Genomic DNA, 20,459 nt, shown 5'->3' with positions numbered 1-20,459 from the left:
CCCTCCCCCCGGCCTGAGTGAGCCAGAGCCCCCAAATCAGCGGCTTCTTTAACCCCGTCCAGTCTGAGCAAAAAACAGTCGCCCTCCTGCGAACTACACTCAGAGGCGGGGCCAAATCCAAAGCTGAGCCCCTGGGAGCTGTGAGAACAAAGAAGAGAAAGGGAAATCTCTCCCAGCAGCCTCAGAAGCAGGGGATTAAAGCTCCATAATCAACTTGAAGTACCCTGCATCTGTGGAATACATGAATAGACAACAAATAATCCCAAATTGAGGAGGTGGACTTTGAGAGCAAGGATTATGATATTTTCCCCTTTTCCTCTTTTTCGGCATGTGTATGTGTATGCTTCTGTGTGAGATTTTGTCTGTATAGCTTTGTTTCCACCATTTGTCCTAGGGTTCTATCTGCCCATTTTTCTTTTTTCTTTTTAAAAAATTTTTTTTCTTAATAATTAATTTTAATGTTAATAACTTTATTTTATTTTACTTATCTTCCTTCCTTCCTTCTTTCTTTCTTTCTTTCTTTCTTTCTTTCTTTCTTTCTTTCTTTCTTTCTTTCTCTCTTTCTTTCTTTCCTTCCTTCCTTCCTTCCTTCCATCCTTTAGACAACGAATGATCCCAAATTGAGGAGGTGGACTTTGAGAGCAAGATTTATGATTTTTTTCCCTTTTCCTCTTTTTGTGAGTGTGTATGTGTATGCTTCTGTATGAGATTTTGTCTGTGTAGCTTTGCTTCCACCATTTGTCCTAAGGTTCTATCCATCTGCTTTTTGTTTGTTTGCTTTTTTCTTAATAATTATTTTTTAATTTAATAACTTTATTATACTTTATTTTATTTTACTTTATCTTCTTTCTTTCTTTCTTTTTTCCTTCCTTCCCTCCTTCCTTCCTTCCTTCCTTCCTCCAACTGTCCCTCTCTCCTTCCCTCCCTCCTTTCCTTCTTTCTTTCCTTCTTCTCTTCTTTATTTCTTTCTTCATTTGTTCTTTCCTTCCTCCTTTTCTTTCTTTCTTTTCTTTCTTTCTTCCTAATTCTACTAATTCTTTCTCTCTACTTTTTCTCCCTTTTATCCTGAACTGTGTGGATGAAAGGCTCTTGGTGCTGCAGCCAGGAGTCAGTGCTGTGCCTCTGAGGTGGGAGAGCCAACTTCAGAACACTGGTCAACAAGTAACCTCCCAGCTCCACATAATTTCAAATGGCGAAAATCTCCCAGAGATCTCCATCTCAATGCCACCACCCAGCTTCACTCAACGACCAGCAAGCTACAGTGCTGGACACCCTAAGCTAAAAAATTAGCAAAACAGGAACACAATCCCAGCCATTAGCAGAGAGGCTACTTAAAATCATAATAAGTCCACAGACACCCCAAAACACACCACCAGATGTGGACATGTCCACCAGAAAGACAAGATCCATCCTCATCCACCAGAATACAGGCACTAGTCCCCTCCACCAGAAAGCCTACACAACCCACTGAACCAACCTTAGCAACTGGGGACAGACATCAAAAACAACGGGAACTATGAACCTGAAGCCTGCAAATAGGAGACCCCAAACACAGTAAGATAAGCAAAATGAGAAGACAGAAAAACAAACCGCAGATGAAAGAGCAAGATAAAAACCGACCAGACCTAACACATGAGGAGGAAACAGGCAGTCTACCTGAAAGAGAATTCAGAATAATGATAGTAATGATGATCCAAAATCTTGGAAAAAGAATAGACAAAATGCAAGAAACATTTAAAAAGGATCTAGAAGAAATAAAGATGAAACATGCAATGATGAACAACACAATAAATGAAATTAAAAAGACTCCAGACAGGATCAGTAGCAGAATAACTGAGGCAGAAGAACGGATAAGTGACCTGGAGGATAAAATAGTGGAAATAACTACTGCAGAGAGAATAAAGAAAAAAGAAAGTAAAGAACTGAGGACAGTCTCAGAGACCTCTGGGACAACATTAAACACTCAAAAATTCAAATTACAGGGGTTCCAGAAGAAGAGAAAAAGAAAGGGGCTGAAAAAATATTTGAATAGATTATAGTTGAAAATTTCCCTAATATGGGAAAGGAAATAGTTAATCAAGTCCAGGAATCACAAAGAGTCCCATACAGGATAAATCCAAGGAGAAATATGCCAAGACACATATTAATCAAACTATCAAAAATTAAATACAAAGAAAGCATATTAAAAGCAGCAAGGGAAAAACAACAAATAACACACAAGGGAATCCCCATAAGGTTAACAGCTGATCTTTCAGCAGAAACTCTGCAAGCCAGAAACAAGTGGCAGGACATATTTAAAGTGATGCAGGAGAAAAAACCTGCAACCAAGATTACTCTACCCAGCAAGGATCTCATTCAGATTTGTGGGAGAAATTAAAACCTTTACAGACAAGCAAAAGCTGAGAGAGTTCAGCACCACCAAACCAGCTTTACAACAACTGCTAAAGGAACTTCTCTAGGAAAGAAACACAAGAGAAGGAAAAGACCTACAATAACGAATGAAAAACAATTTAGAAAATGGGAATAGGAACATACATATTGATAATTGCCTTAAATGTAAATGGACTAAATGCTCCCACCAAAAGACGCATATTGGCTGAATGAATACAAAAACAAGACCCATATATATGCTGTCTACAAGAGACCCACTTCAGACATAGAGACACATACAGACTGAAAGTGAGGGGTTGGAAAAAGATATTCCATGAAAATGGAAACCAAAAGAAAGCTGGAGCATCAATTCTCATATCAGACAAAATAGACTTTAAAATAAAGACTATTAGAAGAGACCAAAAAGGACACTACATAATGATCAAGGGATCGATCCAAGAAGAATATATAACAATTGTAAATATTTATGCAACCAACATAGGAGCACCTCAAAACATAGGGCAAATACTAATAACCATAAAAGGAGAAATTGACAGTAACACATTCATAGTAGGGAACTTTAACACCTCAGGTTCACCAATGGACAGATCATCCAAAATGAAAATAAATAGGGAAACACAAGTTTTAAATGATACATTAAGCAAGATGGACTTAATTGATATTTATAGGACACTCCATCCAAAAACAACAGAATACACATTTTTCATAAGTGCTCGTGGAACATTCTCCAGGATAGATCATATCTTGGGTCATAAATCAAGCCTTAGTAAATTTAAGAAAATTGAAATCATTTCAAGTATGTTTTCCAATCACAATGCTATGAGACTAGATATCAATTACAGTAAAAGATCTGGAAAAAATACAAACACATGGAGGCTAAACTATACACTACTTAATAACGAAGTGCTCACTGAAGAAATCAAAGAGGAAATCAAAAAATACCTAGAAACAAATAACAATGGAGACATGATGACCTATGCGATGCAGCAAAAGCAGTTCTAAGAGGGAAGTTTATAGCAATACAAGCCCACCTTAAGAAAGAGGAAATATCTCAAATAAACAACATAATGTTGCACATAAAGCAATTAGAGAAAGAAAAAAAAAACAAAGTTAGCAGAAGGAAAGAAATCATGAAAATCAGATCAGATATAAATGAAAAAGAAATGAAGGGAATGATAGCAAAGATCAATAAAACTAAAAGCTGGTTCTTTGAGAAGATAAACAAAATAGATAAACCATTAGCCATACTCATCAAGAAAAAAAGGGAGAAGACTCAAATCAATAGAATTAGAAATGAAAAATGAGAAGTAACAACTGACACTGCAGAAATACAAAAGATCATGAGAGATTACTGCAAGCAAGTCTATGCCAATAAAATGGACAACCTGGATGAAATGGACAAATGCTTAGAAGTGCACAACCTGCCAAGATTGAATCAGAAAGAAATAGAAAATATGAACCGACCAATCACAAGAACTGAAATTGGAACTGTGATTAAAAATCTTCCAACAAATTAAGCCCACGACCAGATGGCTTCAAAGGTGAATTCTATCAAACATTTAGAGGAGAGCTGACAACTATCCTTCTCAAACTCTTCCAAAACATAGCAGAGGGAGGAACTCTCTCACATTCATTCTATGAGGCCACCATTACCTTAATACCGAAACCAGACAAAAATGTCACAAAGAAAGAAAATGACAGGCCAATATCACTGATGAACATAGATGCAAAAATCCTCAACAAAGTACTAGGAAACAGAATCCAACAGCACATTAAAAGGATCATTCGCCATGATCAAGTGAGGTTCATTCCAGGAATGCAACGATTCTTCAATATACACAAATCAATCAATGTGATAAACCATATTAACAAATTGAAGGAGAAAAACCATATGATCCTGTCAATAGATGCAGAGAAAGCTTTCGACAAAATTCAACACCCATGTATGATAAAAACCCTGCATACTGTAGGCATAAAGGGAACTTGCCTCAACATAATAAAAGCCATATATAACAAACCCACAGCCAACATCATCTTCAATGGTGAAAAACTGAAAACATTTCCACTAAGATCAGGAACAAGACAAGGTTGCCAACTCTCACCACTCTTATTCAACAGAGTTTTAGAAGTTTTAGCCACAGCAATCAGAGAAGAAAAGGAAATAAAAGGAATCCAAAACAGAAAAGGAAAAGTAAAACTGTCACTGTTTGCAGATGACATGATACTATGCATAAAGAATCCTAAAAGTGCTACCAGAAAACTACTAGAGCTAATCAATGCATTCGGTAAAATTGCAGGATACAAAATTAATGCCCAGAAAACTCTGGTATTCCTATACACTAATGATGAAAAATCTGAAAGTGAAATCAAGAAAACACTCCCATTTACCACTGCAACAAAAAGAATAAAATATATAGGAATAAACCTACATAAGGAGACAAAAGACCTGTATGCAGAAAATTATAATACAGTGATGAAAAAAATTAAAGATGATACAAATAGATGGAGAGATATACCATGTTCTTGGATTGGAAGAATCAACATTGTGAAAATGACTGTACTACCCAAAGCAATCTACAGATTCAATGCAATCCCTATCAAACTACCATTGGCATTTTTCACGGAACTAGAAAAAAAAATTTCACAATTTGTATGTAAACACAAAAGACCCCAAATAGCCAAAGGAATCTTGAGAACAAAAAACGGAGCTGGAGGAATCAGGCTCCCTGACTTCAGACTATACTACAAAGCTACAGTAATCAAGACAGTATGGTTCTGGCAAAAAAACAGAAAGATAGATCAATGGAAGAGGATAGAAAGCACAGTGATAAACCCATGCACATATGGTCACCTTATCTTTGATAATGGATTCAGGAATGTACAGTGGAGAAAGGACAGCCTCTTCAAGAAGTGGTGCTGGGAAAACTGGACAGGTACATGTAAAAGTATGAGATTAGATCACTCCCTAATACCATACACAAAAATAAGCTCAAAATATATTAAGTACCTACATGTAAGGTCAGAAACTATCAAACTCTTAGAGGAAAATATAGGCAGAACACTCTATGACATAAATCACAGCCATATCCTTTTTGACCCACCTCCTAGAGAAATGGAAATAAAAACAAAAATAAACAAATGGGACCTAATGAAACTTCAGAGCTTTTGCACAGCAAAGGAAACCATAAACAGGACCAAAAGACAACCCTCAGAATGGGAGAAAATATTTGCAATTGAAGCAATTGACAAGGGATTAATTTCCAATATTTACAAGCAGCTCATGTAAGTCAATAACAAAAAAACAAACAACCCAATCCAAAAATGGGCAGAAGACCTAAATAGACATTTCTCCAAAGAAGATATACAGACTGCCAACAAACACATGAAAGAATGCTCTACATCATTAATCATTAGAGAAATGCAAATCAAAACTACAATGAGATATCATCTCACACCAGTCAGAATGGCCATCTTCAAAAAATCTAGAAACAATAAATGCTGGAGAGGGTGTGGAGAAAAGGGAACACTCTTGCACTGCTGGTGGGAATGTGAATTGGTACAGCCACTATGGAGAACAGTATGGAGTTTCCTTAAAAAACTACAAGTAGAACTACCATATGACCCAGCAATCCCAATACTGGGCATATACCCTGAGAAAACCATAATTCAAAAAGAGTCATGTACCAAAATGTTCATTGCAGCTCTATTTACAATACCTCAGAGATGGAAACAGCCTAAGTGCCCATCATTGGATAAATGGATAAAGAAGATGTGGCCCATATATACAATAGAATATTACTCAGCCATAAATAGAAATGAAATTGAGCTATTTGTAATGAGGTGGATAGACCTAGAGTCTGTCATACAGAGTCAAGTAAGTCAGAAATAGAAAACAAATACCGTATGCTAACACATATGTATGGAATTTAAGAAAAAAAATGTCATGAAGAACCTAGGGTTATGAAAGGAATAAAGACACACACCTACTAGAGAGCGGACTTGAGGATATGGCGAGGGGGAAGGGTGAGCTGTGACAAATCGAGAGAGAGGCATGGACATATATACACTACCAAATGTAAGGTAGATAGCTAGTGGGAAGCAGCTGCATAGCCCAGGGAGATCAGCTCTGTGCTTTGTGACCACCTGGAGGGGTGGGATAGGGAGGGTGGGAAGGAGGGAGATGCAAGAGGGAAGAGTTATGGGAACATATGTATATGTATAACTGATTCACTTTGTTATAAAGCAGAAACTAACACACTCTTGTAAAGCAATTGTACCCTAATAAAGATATTAAAAAAAAAAGAAAGAAAGAAAACACTGGATCGTTAAATGTCCTTTAGAAGTCAATGAAAATGATAATTCAAATTTCTGGGCTGAATACTCTGGCTTGCCCAGGTCTTCAGCTTGAAACCTTCTCAAGTGGGCTCGTGCCCCAAAGTGGAAAGGTACTAGAAAGAATCCTCTGAGTTCTGGGCCCAGCCTTATCTGAACTGTTTGCATGTACTAAGTGGCGCACACTTAACAGCTGTGCAATCCAGTTCTCTCGTTTGTAGTTTCCATAGCCTGTGCCAAGTGGTGGCTTGCAGAGCCATTTTAATTCTGAACTGCGCATTTAGAAATATTGTATGACCATGTGGGAGACACTACAAAGATCTCCTGTACTTCAGAACCAACAACTTTATAATTTTATTAGTTGAAAATACAGTTTAAATATAGGATTATATTATGCTCTTTGACCACTTAGCAAATAAATTTCAAAAACTAATTTCCTTCTGTGTTTACAATGTTCAATATTTTAAAGTCTGACATGTTATAAACATTTGGAAAACAGAATCTGTCGAATGACATAACTTTCAATTATAGTAAAACTGAAAAGATTTTTGAGAACATGACAGCTGTTGTCTTTTCTGATTAAATGTTATTTATTGTTAACATCTTAAGATTACTAGTCTCTGCTTTGAAGATGTATGATATTTAAGAATGTAGCTTTTGTGCATGAAATGAATGAATCTGTTGCCAAATTTCAGAAGACCCCAAATTACCTAGTAAGACAGGATATTGATTAACAAAGGGAAAACAATTACACCCCTATGCAGAAAACATATTGACATATAGAATGATAGCTTATGTCAAAATTTAATAAAAACAAAATTATGTATGGCACACTGTCAAAGTAAGTCAGTTCAGTAACAAGTGACATTAATAAAAGGTCATTTCTTTTAATATTCATTCAGTATTTGCTTTGGGAATTGTTTTTAAACTTCTAAAACAGGTATATTATTATATTCAAAAAAAAGTCTTCAGAAATTGAAATTCAAGATAAAATTAGCAAGGGACACTGGAGAAAATACCCCCTTTACCATCATTTAAAAATGAATATGGGCTTTAAAAATCCATTGTCATACATTTCACGTTAATCAGCACTATGTCTCATCTTGCCATACACCATCAATAATTACTCCTGCTAAGCAAACTGTGCTTAAAACCATAACCACTGAACCAGCCAGCATTAATTAAAATGTCGGGCACTCTGACTGATATCCAAGTGCCTGAGAGAGTCAATGTGGAGTCCCAGTATACCTAATTTATCAAATGGAAGTGAAATAAACCGGTACGTAGGGACTGTAAAAGTCTGCCTCCTTTAATACATTATCTTAAAAAATTCAGAATCTGAAAATACTTTTACCTTATAATCCAACAGAGAATTCATTTGTTCTACTTCAGAATTACTTATCATGTCATTTTCTTCATCATCAATAATTTCTATTTTCTGTAACACAAGTAAAGAAGTTTTCCTAAATATATATCTGATCATCACTATACTCAATAATGTATAGAGCATATATACATTCAATATTCAGTTTTAGTGATGGGGTTATCTAGTCTAGGTTGTCCAGAATAACTCTAACTGACTGGCTCCTCAGCTTTACACCCAGTATGTGTCTGAGCCACCTCCCTTAGTAACAGAAAATTATTGTAATACTATCTAAAACAGAAAAAAAAAAAAAAAAAAACACTTTCACAATATCCCTGAAATAATAGGCATTCGAACTCTGCTTAAATTGTGCCCTCCAGGAAGGGAGCTTGCTTCCTATAAGGGTAGTCTATTCAGTGATAACCAAATTTAATTGGTTGTAAGGGCTTTCGTTTTTAAGTTTCCATATATCTCTTTGCAACTTGTAATGTAAAATATTAACATATGACATGTATTGCAAAGTCAAATACAGCTTTAAAAAAATTCACTTATTTACGGCACTCCATTAGTTATACAATTAAAAGCAGACATTTATAATGTAATGGCAAAGAGAGCAGGATGATTTGTTTCCTTCACTAGACAGTGAGAAAGAGAAGAGAGCAAGAATAAGAGACACACTAAACTGCCCTTAGCTTTAGAATTAAGGTACAGCATAATTTGTACAGTATCTCACACACAGTAGGTACTAATTAAATATTTGTCAAAAGAATGAACAATACAGCTTAGCACTGATGGGAAAAATAAATGACCAATAAGCTCCAACCATGGAGGAAAGGCAAGTTCTGTAATCATAGAACTTTTTTTTAAAAAAAGCAAAAGCAAAACGAAAAAACAAAATTGGCTTTAATTTTTCTTTTGCATATGAAAAACAGAGTTAAGAAAAAACACTTTTAAACATTTAAATCCTGCCAACCCAAAAGAAAATTTAAAAAAGAGAAAAGCTAAGCTAGAGTTAGTCACTAGGCAGTCTTTTAAGAACAATCACATTAATAGCAACATGTTGTAGGCAGAATTTGAAATCAAGTTTCCTACCCAGCAATAGATATGGTGATTACAAATCACAAATGAACTGGGAATGATCATATTTGATATATTGCCTATGAGGATATGATACCATAACAGCGTTTGTGACCTGCAGGCTTCTGAGTCAGGAGGACAGCTGCAATGAAGTTGCTTTCTACTGCTGCCTGGAGATGAATCTAATGTTTTGTTTTCTATTATAATCACTATAAACTTGGGGCTTAATTGTGTAAACTCTCACCAGAATGCAGATTTGATATCTTTTTTGATGTCTTTTTTTAGATTTTTCTATTTGGATTGGTTCTGGGAAAAAAGAGCTAAGTAATCCAGGGAGGAAGGCCCCAAGGGCCACTGTATAGATTTGCACATATAAATAGGTCTTATATGACTTTGTGATTTGTCATCCATGAATAATTGGGGACACTCAAAAGTTATAGGCAGAGGAGATCAACTTTTGAAAGTTTGGAGTTTTGTCTCTGAAAATCAATTGCTCTTGAAAAATTAGGTGCCTAAGTGATTGTGAGTCATCCCATGCCATGACTTCATTCATTTTCTTCAAATGTCTGCCACAGGGGAGATCTAATGTTGAGAAATTCAGACTAAAAGTGAGCATGTCTTTAGGGGAAAAGAGTTCCAATTTGTAAATAATTGTATATAATTTGTAATAGTATTACTCAAATCTGGAGCAAGGGAGATTATTACTTGGTGGAATTAAGAATATTAGCACAATTAATAATTGCAGAAAACAATTATTACTAGCTATCTAATGAAAACACAACTTTGCCTCAGAATAAAAGTATGTTTTCCTATATGCCCATTGAATTTACTCTTAGAAGGGCCAAATATAAACTTAAATCAGGACTGAAATCAGTAAAATGCAGTCCTAAACTACACTTTGTATGTGGAAAATACTGTTATATATTTTCGATATCTAACAAAAAAAGAACGAAACTGTATTTTATGTGCTCAACTTTTATTAAGGAGATGTGACAGAACTATAGTGTCAGGTAAATAATGTTTGTAATGGAAGCCAGGGTAAACCTTGAAATTACAGCCATTTTGTAACAGAAAAATCCATTATAGGGACCATTTGTAAAGTTTGCAATCAAGCACAAGCACAAAACACTGATTCAAAAGCAAAAGCAAAAGCACAATGACATTTGCCTTTATGTATGACTTTAGGTTAATACCATCTTGATTTCTGTATTATTTGATGGAGTCAGAATATAAACAGATGCTGCTAATACAGCTGCTTAGAGAAGATCTCTACATATCAATGTTTACATTTTCACAAAACTCAGTTTAATCCACATGTAGTCTGTGTCTTCTTGTTATTCAGTTTCTTAATACTGCCTTTCTTCCATTGCTGCAATTTTTAAGATGACTAGCAGAGTCCAATTTAACTAAAAAGAAGAAAAGTTTCCAAAAACAGTATAGATAGGTATGGTCTGAACAAAGAACACAAGAATCAGGAATCCTTGGATACAAGTCCCAGAACTAAGAAAGCCTTCTTCTATGGTCTCAGGCTAAACATTTTTAACTCTGCCATCTGTCAAATGAGAAAAAATCTGCTCTTTGCTAAATGTGTTGAAGCAAAATAACTTGTTATGTATAAAATGTCACATGTGTAGTAAGCATTAGGTTTTTATATTTGCAAAGCTCCTAAATTTAAAAAAAAAAAGATGGTACAAATGACATCGCTTTAAATTTCATTTATTAAACCCTATAAGATATATCATTGCATTGGTAACAGATCCATTTTGGTTTGTGAAGTGGAGCAAGACTTTATTCTGACAATGCTGATATTGTCACCAACTGGAAACAAATCCTTGGAATCCATCATATAATGAGGAAAGAATTTCAAAACGTACATACCACGTTATCTGCGGATACTGTATGGTGGTTCTCCTCCTTATGAGCCCTTGCCTCATTTAGAGCAACTTCACTGGACTCCTCTACAGAAACAAAGAAGGCCATGATTTCATTTTTCATTCTTTAAAACTTTATTGAGAATGCTTTTTTCAAAATCACTTAAATAATTTCTCTATTGTAAAAAGACACAAATGGCAATTCTACTTCTAACAATGTATTCTAAGGAAATAAGTGTGGATGGATTTGAATTTAAGGATGGTCATCACTGTGCTGTTTATAATTTAAAAAAAAAATGAAGTAACCTATATGCTTAACAATGAAGGCTAGGATAAATGATGTAGGGCTTATCCTTACAATAAATACTAGAAAGCCACTAAAAATGAAGTAGAAGAATAGTTGATAATAAAGAGAATATTCATGATCTATTGGAAAGAGAAAACCTGAAGGTGACAAAATCTAATCTATAGGTACACTGTGATCTTAATTTCATAAAAGAAAACAAGTACACATTTTCATGGAGAAAAGAAATACTGACGTCATTTACACCAAAACATTGTCATTATTATTTCTGATGGAAATTACAGGCAACTTTTATTACTCTTCATTTTGTCTAATTTACTTGCTTTAATAATTCTTATTTTCTTTCATTTGCTTATTTATATTTAAATATTTTCTATAATAAACATGTATTGCTCATTTTAATAAGAAAAAAGTGATACAAATAATGTTCAAATACATGATATAAAGCTATAAATATAGTACATTTTCAATTTTGTAAAAAGGGATGTGTATATGAGTGTACACACACACAAACAATCCTGTATATATGCAGAGAAAACACTGGCATAAATATTCTCTCACCCCCATTTCAAGAGAGGATATCACTGAGGGGTAGGAATATTTCTAACTTTTTCATTGTATGTTCCAATATTTTATATAATGAACATGTATTCCTTTTATGATCAAAATTTAGTATTTTGATACTGTAGGGGGAGTGGCCAAGATGGCAGAGTAGGAAGACCCTGAGCTCACCTCCTCCCATGGGCACACCAAAATTGCAACTATTTCAGAGCAACTATCCATGAGAGCAGCATGAAGACTAGCAGGAAAGAATCTTTACTGCTAGACATATAATGAAGGAGCCACAAGAAAAGGGGTAGGAGGGGCAAAGACACAGTATAGTGAAGAACCATACACCTGGGGAAGGTGACCCACAAACAGGAGGCTAATTATAATTGCAGAGGTTCTCCCCAAGGAGCAAAAGATTGAAGCCCCACATCAGGTCCCTCAGCCCAGGGGTCCTGCACTGGGAAGATGAGCCACCCGGAAAGTTTGGCTTTGAAGGGCAGCAGGGCTTACTTTCAGGAGAGCCAGAGGGCTGTGGGAAAAAGACTCCACTCTTAAGGGGCACACACAAAATCTCACACCCTCCAAGATCCAAGGCAGAAGCAGTAATTTGAAAGGAGCCTGGCTCAGATGTACTTGCTGATCTTGGAGAACCTCCTGGAGAAGCAGGAGGTGATTAAAACTCATCTTGGAGACACAGACGCTGGCAGTAGCGATTTGGGGGAGTTCATTCCACCATAAGGACACTGTTGCTGGTAAGCACTACTTTGGAATACCCCCTCTAGCTTATTAGTGCCAGGACCCACCCTGCCCACCAACCGGTGGGCACCAGTTCTAGGATGCCCCAGGCCAAACAGCTAGCCAGGAAGGGACACAGGCTCACCCATGAGCAGGCTGACTGCCTTAGGATCTCCTAAGCTCCCAGCTGCTCCAGGACCTGACTACATCCATCAGAGTGCCCAGGACCTGGCCCAGGTCACCAGTGCACCTGTGCTAACCCCAGGACTCCCAGGGCCCTATAGCCAGAGACTGTAGGACACAACTCTGCCCATCAGTGAGTGGCACTGTCACCACTTTTATTCAACATAGTATTGGAAGTCCCAGACATAGCAATCAGATAAGAAAAAGAAATAAAAGACATCTAAATTGGAGAGGAACAAGGAAGACTCTTACTGTTTGTAGATGATATGACACTAAACATAGAAAATACTAGATGACAAAACAGATGGAAAGAAATTCTGCGTTCATGGGTTGGAAGAATTAATATTGTTAAAAGAACCATACTACCCAAAGCAATCTACAGATTCAATGCATTTCCTACCAAAATACCAATGGTGTTTTTCAAAGAACTAGAAAAAATAATTCTAAAATTTGTATGGAAGCACAAAAGACCCCAAATAGCTGAAATAATCGTAAGAAAGAAGAACAAACAAGAGGTAGCATGCTCCCTGATTTCATACTATACCACAAAGCTACAGTAATGAACAGTAAGATTCTAGTACAAAAACAGATATATAGGTCAACAGAATCAAACAGAGAGCCCAGAAATGAACCCACACTTATAAGGGCAATTAATCTATGACCAGGGAAGCAAGAATATACAATAGGGAAAGTACAGCTTTTTCAATAAATAATGTTTAAAAAACTAGCCAGCTACATAGAAAAGAATCAAAATAGACTACTTTCTCACACCATATACAAAAACTCAAAACAGATTAAAGGTTTAACTGTAAGACCTAATATTATAAAACTTCTAGAAGAAAACATAGGTAATAAGTTCTTTGAAATCAGTCTTAGCAGTATGTTTTTGGATATATATCCTCAGTCAAGGAAAACAAAAGCAAAAATAAACAAATAAAACTACATGAAACTAAAAAGCTTTTGCACAGTAAAGGAAACTGTCAACAAAACGAAAAGGCCGCTTACTGAATGGGAGAAAATATTTTCAAAGGATGTATCCAATAAGGGGTTAAGATCCAAAATATACAAAGATCTCATACAACTCAATATCAAAAATACAAGCAACCCAAGTAAAAAATGAATAGAGGACCTGAATAGACATTTTTTTTTCGAAGAAGACATACAGATGACCAACAAGAAAAGATGCTCAACATCACTAATCATCAGGGAAATGCAAATCAAAACCATTTTGAGATATCACTTCACATCTGTCAGAATGCCTATTATCAAAAAGGCAAGAAATAACAACTGTTGGCGAGGATGGGGAGAAAAGGGAACCCTCGTGTACTGTTAGTGGGAATGTACATTGGTGCTGGCAGATACTATGGAAAACAACATGGAGACTACTCAAAAATTAAAAAATAAAACTACCATAAGATCTAGCAATTCCACCTCTGGGTATTCACCAAAGAAAATGAGAACACTAATTCAAAAAGATATATGCATCCCTATGTTCATTGCAGCATTGCTTACAATAGCCAAGAAATGGAAACAATTTATGTGCCCATTGATAGATGAATGGATAAAGAAAAATCTGGTATACACACACACACACACACACCAACACATACATACAGTGGAATATTACTCAGCCATAAAAAGAATGAAATTTTGCCATTTGCAAAAACATGGATGGACCTAGAGGGTATTATGCTAAATGGAATAAGTCAAACAGTGAATGACAAATACTGTGTGATTTCACTTATATGTGGAATCTAAAAAACAAAACAGATGAACAAACTAATCAAAAAGAAATAGAGTCATAGATACAGGGAACAAACAGGTGGTTGTCAGATGGGGTGGGGTATGGGCAGGAGAGAAATAGTTGAGGAATATTAATTGGTAGAAACTTTCAATTACAAAATAAATTAGTTACAGGTATGAAATGTACAGTGTGGGGAATTACAGTCAATAATTATGTAATATCTTTGTAGTGGCAGATGACAACTATACTTGTCATGGTGAACGTTTTGAAGTGTATAGAAATATTGAATCACTATTTTTTATATCAGGAATTAATAAAGCATTGTAGGCCAATTATACTTCAGAAACAAACAAACTCATACAAAAAGAGATCAGATTTGTGGCTACCAGAGGCAGGGGGTGGGTGGATGGGAGATTGGATGAAGGTGGTCAAAAGTTACAAACTTTCCGTTATAAGATAAATAAATACTAAGAATGTAATGCACAACATGGCAAAGATAATTAACACTGCTGTGTGTTATACATGAAAATTGTTAAGAGAGTAAATCCTAAGAGCTCTCATCACAAGGAAAAAGAATTTTTTTTTCTATTTCTTTAATGTTGTTTCTATATGAGGTGGGGGATTTTTACTAAAACTTTTGTGGTAATCATTTGATGATATATGTAAGTCGAATTATGTTGTACACCTTAAACTTATACTATGCTTTAAGTCAATTATATCTCAACAAAACTGGAAAAAGAAGTTCGCACACTGTAAGTATGAATGAGTAGTCAATCATTGGCTGTCATATTAATAAAACAGCAATGAAATTTTTTAAAAAACCACGATAGTTTAAAAATGAGGAAAGAAAAATTAACTCAGAAAAATCAGTGTACTAAAATGTTCTCTGTGCTGAGTTAGGGGAAGTGGTTAATTCACAGTATAGTGTGTCTACAAGATAATCCTCTGCCTTAAGATTTCCCCTACCTCTATCCCTTAGAAAAATAGGACTAATGTTTCTCTCTTTTCTTTCTGCACAGCCATGTCATAGATTGTTCGGATAAATACTAGAGGAAATTCTCAGCCCCTTGGTAATTAACAATTTATTTCACCATAGAAAGCAGAACAGAAATAGTTATCAGTTTTCCTAAGATTTTTTGAGTCCATTCCTTCCCATGGAAAGACATATAAGGGTGCAGTGTATGAACATGGGAAATGACTAGGAGGAAAACATTGCTCATCCAGGAACTCACATATGAGTGCATTGAGAATTAAAGATATTCAGGGAAGTTTTACCAGAGTTTTAATGCAAAGTCCACTAAAAATTCAATTGATTTTTTTCTATAAAAGAATGGTTCCTAACCCTCCTACACTGTGGGTGGGAATGTAAATTGGTACAGCCACTATGGAGAACAGTATGGAGGTTCCTTAAAAAACTAAAAATAGAGCTACCATATGACCCTGCAATCACACTCCTGGGCATATATTGGGAGAAAAGTATGGTCCAAAAGGATACATGTACCCCAATGTTCATTGCAGCACTGTTTACAATAGCCGAGACATGGAAGCAGCCTTAATATCCATTGACAGAGGAATGGATAAAGAAGATGTGGTACACATGGAATATTACTCAGCCATAAAAAGAGAATGAAATAATGCCATTTGCAGCAAAATGGATGCACCTAGAGATTTTCATACTGAGTGAAGTAAGTCAGACAGAGAAATAGAAATAGAAATATCATATGATACCGTTTATATGTGGAAACTAAAAAGAAATGATAAAAACGAATGTATTTACAAAACAGAAACAGACTCACAGACTTAGAGAATGAAATTACGGTTACCAGTGGGAGAAGGGTGGAGGGAAGGGATAGGTAGGGAGTTTGGCATTGACATGTACACACTGCTATATTTAAAAAGGATAACAAACAAGGACCTACTATTTAGCACAGGGATCTCTGCTCAATGTTATGTGGCAGCCTGGATGGGACGGGAGACTGGGGGAGAATGGATACATGTATATGTATGGCTGAGTCACTTTGCTGTGCAACTGAAACTATCACAATATTGTTAATTGGCTATACTCCAATATAAAATAAAAAGTTAAAAAAAAGTGGTTCCTAGATAGAGGAAATTTTATTAATTATTAGGACATTTCAAATCACCACATTTCAAGTCCTGTGTAATCAGCAGCTAAATGAAATGAAGGAAGGGAAAATTGTCATCAGATTTAGATGCAAAGCTGGTATTAGTAATGGTGCCCTATAAATAAGAGTTATATTGCTCATCAACAGATCTTTACTGGTATCATTCCTTAGAGGTTTGCCTTACATTTCTGTTCTCACTTGCTCATACTTTGGTAAACAGTTCTGCTTTACCAGCAACAGATTCATCCATCATTTGATTCTTTTATAAGATGCATATAAAAAATGTTTTGAGGATTTCTAAAATAAAAAGGTATGAAATGATACAGCTGAATAAGGCATGTTTTCTTTTGCTTATGGGTAGCTTACACATCTGTAAAAGTTTGAAAGCTAAATACTGTCAATATGTATGGTTATTACTCAACAAAAGCAGCTCTCTTAATTGGAAAATAAATAAGTAGAATACTAATCAGTGAAAACTCCAGAGGGCACTTTATGTGGTGGCCACATGCTCACACTAAGTAGCTGTATGCAGAATTATCTTTCATGTGCATATCCACATACATAATAGGTACAGCTGAAAAGAGGCTTTGTTATAAAATTTAACGAATTTAACATTATAGATGTTGTTTCTATACTTTAGACAGTTCATTTCTCAGGATAGTATAAATCTTTAAAGTTGCTCAACCATAAATATATTTTGGTAGACACAAAACTTGAAATTAAGGATCTGAGTCATCTATTACATTTGCTAAAGTTTGCAGTTCGGTGTTGGGGGTGAATCCAGGTAGCCTTTTCATTTTCAATGCCAACCACACATCCTTTCACTTCACCTCCACACATGGAAAGGCAAAGGAAATGGGAGAAGCGAATGTGGAAAGAGGAGGAAATTAGAGGTAAGTCAGAAGCTCTGTATCAGGGAAGTACCTCCTCTCCCAGAAGCAAAAGAATGGACTTGAAACCGCTAAAAGATGAACAGCACTTTTTCGTGACTGGCTAAACCTGCCTCTTACTGTGTTTTAAAAAATAATCCTTGTTTTTGCTTGTAGAGTTTTTTTCTAGAATATTTTTAAGTGATTTTCATTGTTTTCTGACATGTAAAATGTGAGCCCTGATTTAAAGACATTTTTTTTTTCTTCTTAGACATTTAAGAGACTCTAACCCTATTGAATCAACAGCTGTATTATAAAGGACCCTGAGTTTCAAGTTGTTAGTTTTTTGAAATAGTATGGGAAGCTACTCTGATTATCTTGCCTCCATATCTCTAAGATGTAATTAATGGAAACTCAAAGTAAACATACATTCGACTACATTTTCATAATTGGAAGAGAATATGGTCAGCATATTTTAAAGGTATTATGTTAATCTAGGCCGGATGATACAATTCAGTTAATTGTCACAAAAGAATCACACATTTAAATCAGATTAGTATTCTCCATCAGTAAAATGAGGATGATAACAGGACAGCACTAGTAGGAAACCATACAGAAAAAAAGACTCTTTTCAGTATTTGAAAATTCTTTTATGCTTTTATTTTGCAATTTCTGATGAGAATGAAAAGGTTACCATGCAGCTGTGAAAAATAAGCCACTGAGAGGAATCCTAGGCAATCTCACTTCCCATCAAGTGTTTTTTGATTCATGCATTAAATTATCTCTCCTTTTACTCATTAGATCTTGATTACTATGTCAGCTGTCTAGAGAGCAAGCTATTAAATGACAAAGGATTATAGTGTAGGAGCAGTGGTCCATTAGCAACCTTAAAATTAACTCACTTTTTTCCCATTAACTATTTTATTTTTTAAAATCCCCTTTTAGGTGGGGAAGATGGAGTTGGGGAATGATACTCCCCTTAAGGGCTTATATAATTTTCTTTTATCAGAATATTTCCTCACAGCTCTCTGACCCACCCATAGAAACACACAAATCCCTACTTCCCCACTATCCCTCAGATAGCTGCCAGACATCATTCTCTAAGGATCTATTTAGAATCACTGAAAATATTTGTACACAAAAGCTGCACATAATTAATGTATACAGTTTGGTAAATTTGAACTTGTATATACTTTTGTTACCACCACCACAGTCCAGGTAATAAATGTATCCATCACCTCCAAAAGTTTCCTTGTGTCCCTTTTTTTGTGTTACAAATGCTTAACATGATTTACCCTCTTAAGTTTTCAAGAATACAATCACTTATTACTAACTACAGGCACTGAGTTGTTCAGCAGTTCTCTGGAACTTACTCCTCTTCTGTAACTGTAACTTTATATCAATTGAACAACAGCTCCCCATATCCCTCTCCCTCCACTCCCTCATACCACTGTCCTATCGTCCACTTATGTACCTTTAACCACTTTAGATGCCTTATACTCAACCTCTATGAGACCATTGAGATAATGATGCCTCTTTCTTCTGAAATCTTTTTCTTTCCTTGGTTTTGGTAATAACATACTATCCTGATTATCCTATATCTGAATGTTCTTTCAATGGCTCCTTTTTCTCCTCCAGAAGTCTGGATATTTCTCAACACACTGTCCTTGTCTATCTTCCTTTCTTGTTTTCCATTTTCTCACCTAACTAAATCATCTATTTCTATGGCTAGACATTTTTTTTTTGGCCTCGATATGGGTGACTCCAATATTTCTTCTCATATCTTACCCTTCTTCTGAGCTCCAGACCCATATTATCCAAGGGTATGCTGGTCAGCTCCACATGGATGTCCTGCCCTCGTTTAAAACTCAGCCCATGCAAAACTGCATTCATCTTCCCACATTATCTTATCCATTTAGTGCAGTAACAAAAATCTTAAATGAATTTGGGGAGGGGTATTGGGTAAAGGTATGAACTAAGTTCATCTAGAAGAATCAGTGCACTACAAGAGCTAAGAATGAGAACCTTTCCAGATCTTCAGATATCTTATAAAACCACAGTTATAAACAATCAGATCAATCTAACATAATAGGAAATCCAGAATTTAATCCATGTGTGTATGTATACATACATGAATTTGTGTCTATCTCTCTCTCTATTTCTCTATCATCTATCTATCTATCTATCTATCTATCTATCTATCTATATACATATATATATATATATATATATCTTTGATTAAGAAAAGCTACACAAACTCACTGGAAAAATGCTGACTTATTCAACAAATAGTGTAGGGGCATTTGGTTAATCATTTGGAAAAACAAAATTAGGTATTGTCTTCACATATCTTAAAGCAAAACAATTTCTAGGTGGGATAAATATCATGTTGTAAAAATGAAACCATAAGGATACATGAAGCAAATATGGGGTATGTTTACATAATTGTAGTATAAGGAAGGATTTTGTAATCCTGTCACTAAAGTCACAAACCATAAAGGAAAGAATTGGTATATTTAACAATATAAAAATTACAAACAAATGTTCTGACATTTGAAAACCCCATAAGCAAATTTAGAAGGCAAAAATAAACTGGAAAATATAGTGTGAATAATACCCTGATCGATAGAATAAAAACAAACAAAATGGGCCAATGCAAAATTCTCTCTCTCTATTACAGATGCAACACCCCACTATATACTATATGATTCATTTATATGAAATGCCCAGAAAAGACAAATTTATATAGTCAGAAATCGGATCTGTGGTTGCCTAGGTTTAGAGGTGGGAGTGGGTACTGGCTGAAAATGGGCTCAAGGAAATTTTTTGTAGTCGTGAAAATATTCTATAATTAGATTTTAGTGATTTGAAGAGATTATTCTAAAATTTGATTTTAGTGATGGTGATGGTTGTAC

The 20,459-nt window shown here is 35.4% G+C and overlaps 1 protein-coding gene across 1 annotated transcript in view; it reads right to left on the bottom strand.

Annotated features, from left to right (window-relative positions):
* The window catches only part of HDX (highly divergent homeobox), a 189,987-nt gene that overhangs the window by 12,107 nt on the left and 157,421 nt on the right, over positions 1-20,459 (bottom strand). The window contains exons 7-8 of the mRNA XM_007455923.1: positions 11,042-11,121; positions 8,078-8,161 (exon numbers count right to left, since the gene is read on the bottom strand). Of these exons, the coding sequence (XP_007455985.1) occupies positions 8,078-8,161; positions 11,042-11,121 (164 nt within the window). The remainder of the gene's footprint in view (positions 1-8,077; positions 8,162-11,041; positions 11,122-20,459) is intronic.

The sequence above is a fragment of the Lipotes vexillifer genome, unplaced genomic scaffold (genome assembly GCF_000442215.2).
Source record: "Lipotes vexillifer unplaced genomic scaffold, Lipotes_vexillifer_v1.1 scaffold286, whole genome shotgun sequence".
Classification (NCBI taxonomy): Eukaryota; Metazoa; Chordata; class Mammalia; order Artiodactyla; family Lipotidae; genus Lipotes; species Lipotes vexillifer.
The sequence above is the reverse complement of the archived record's forward strand: the minus strand, read 5'-3'. Positions and strand labels throughout refer to the sequence as shown.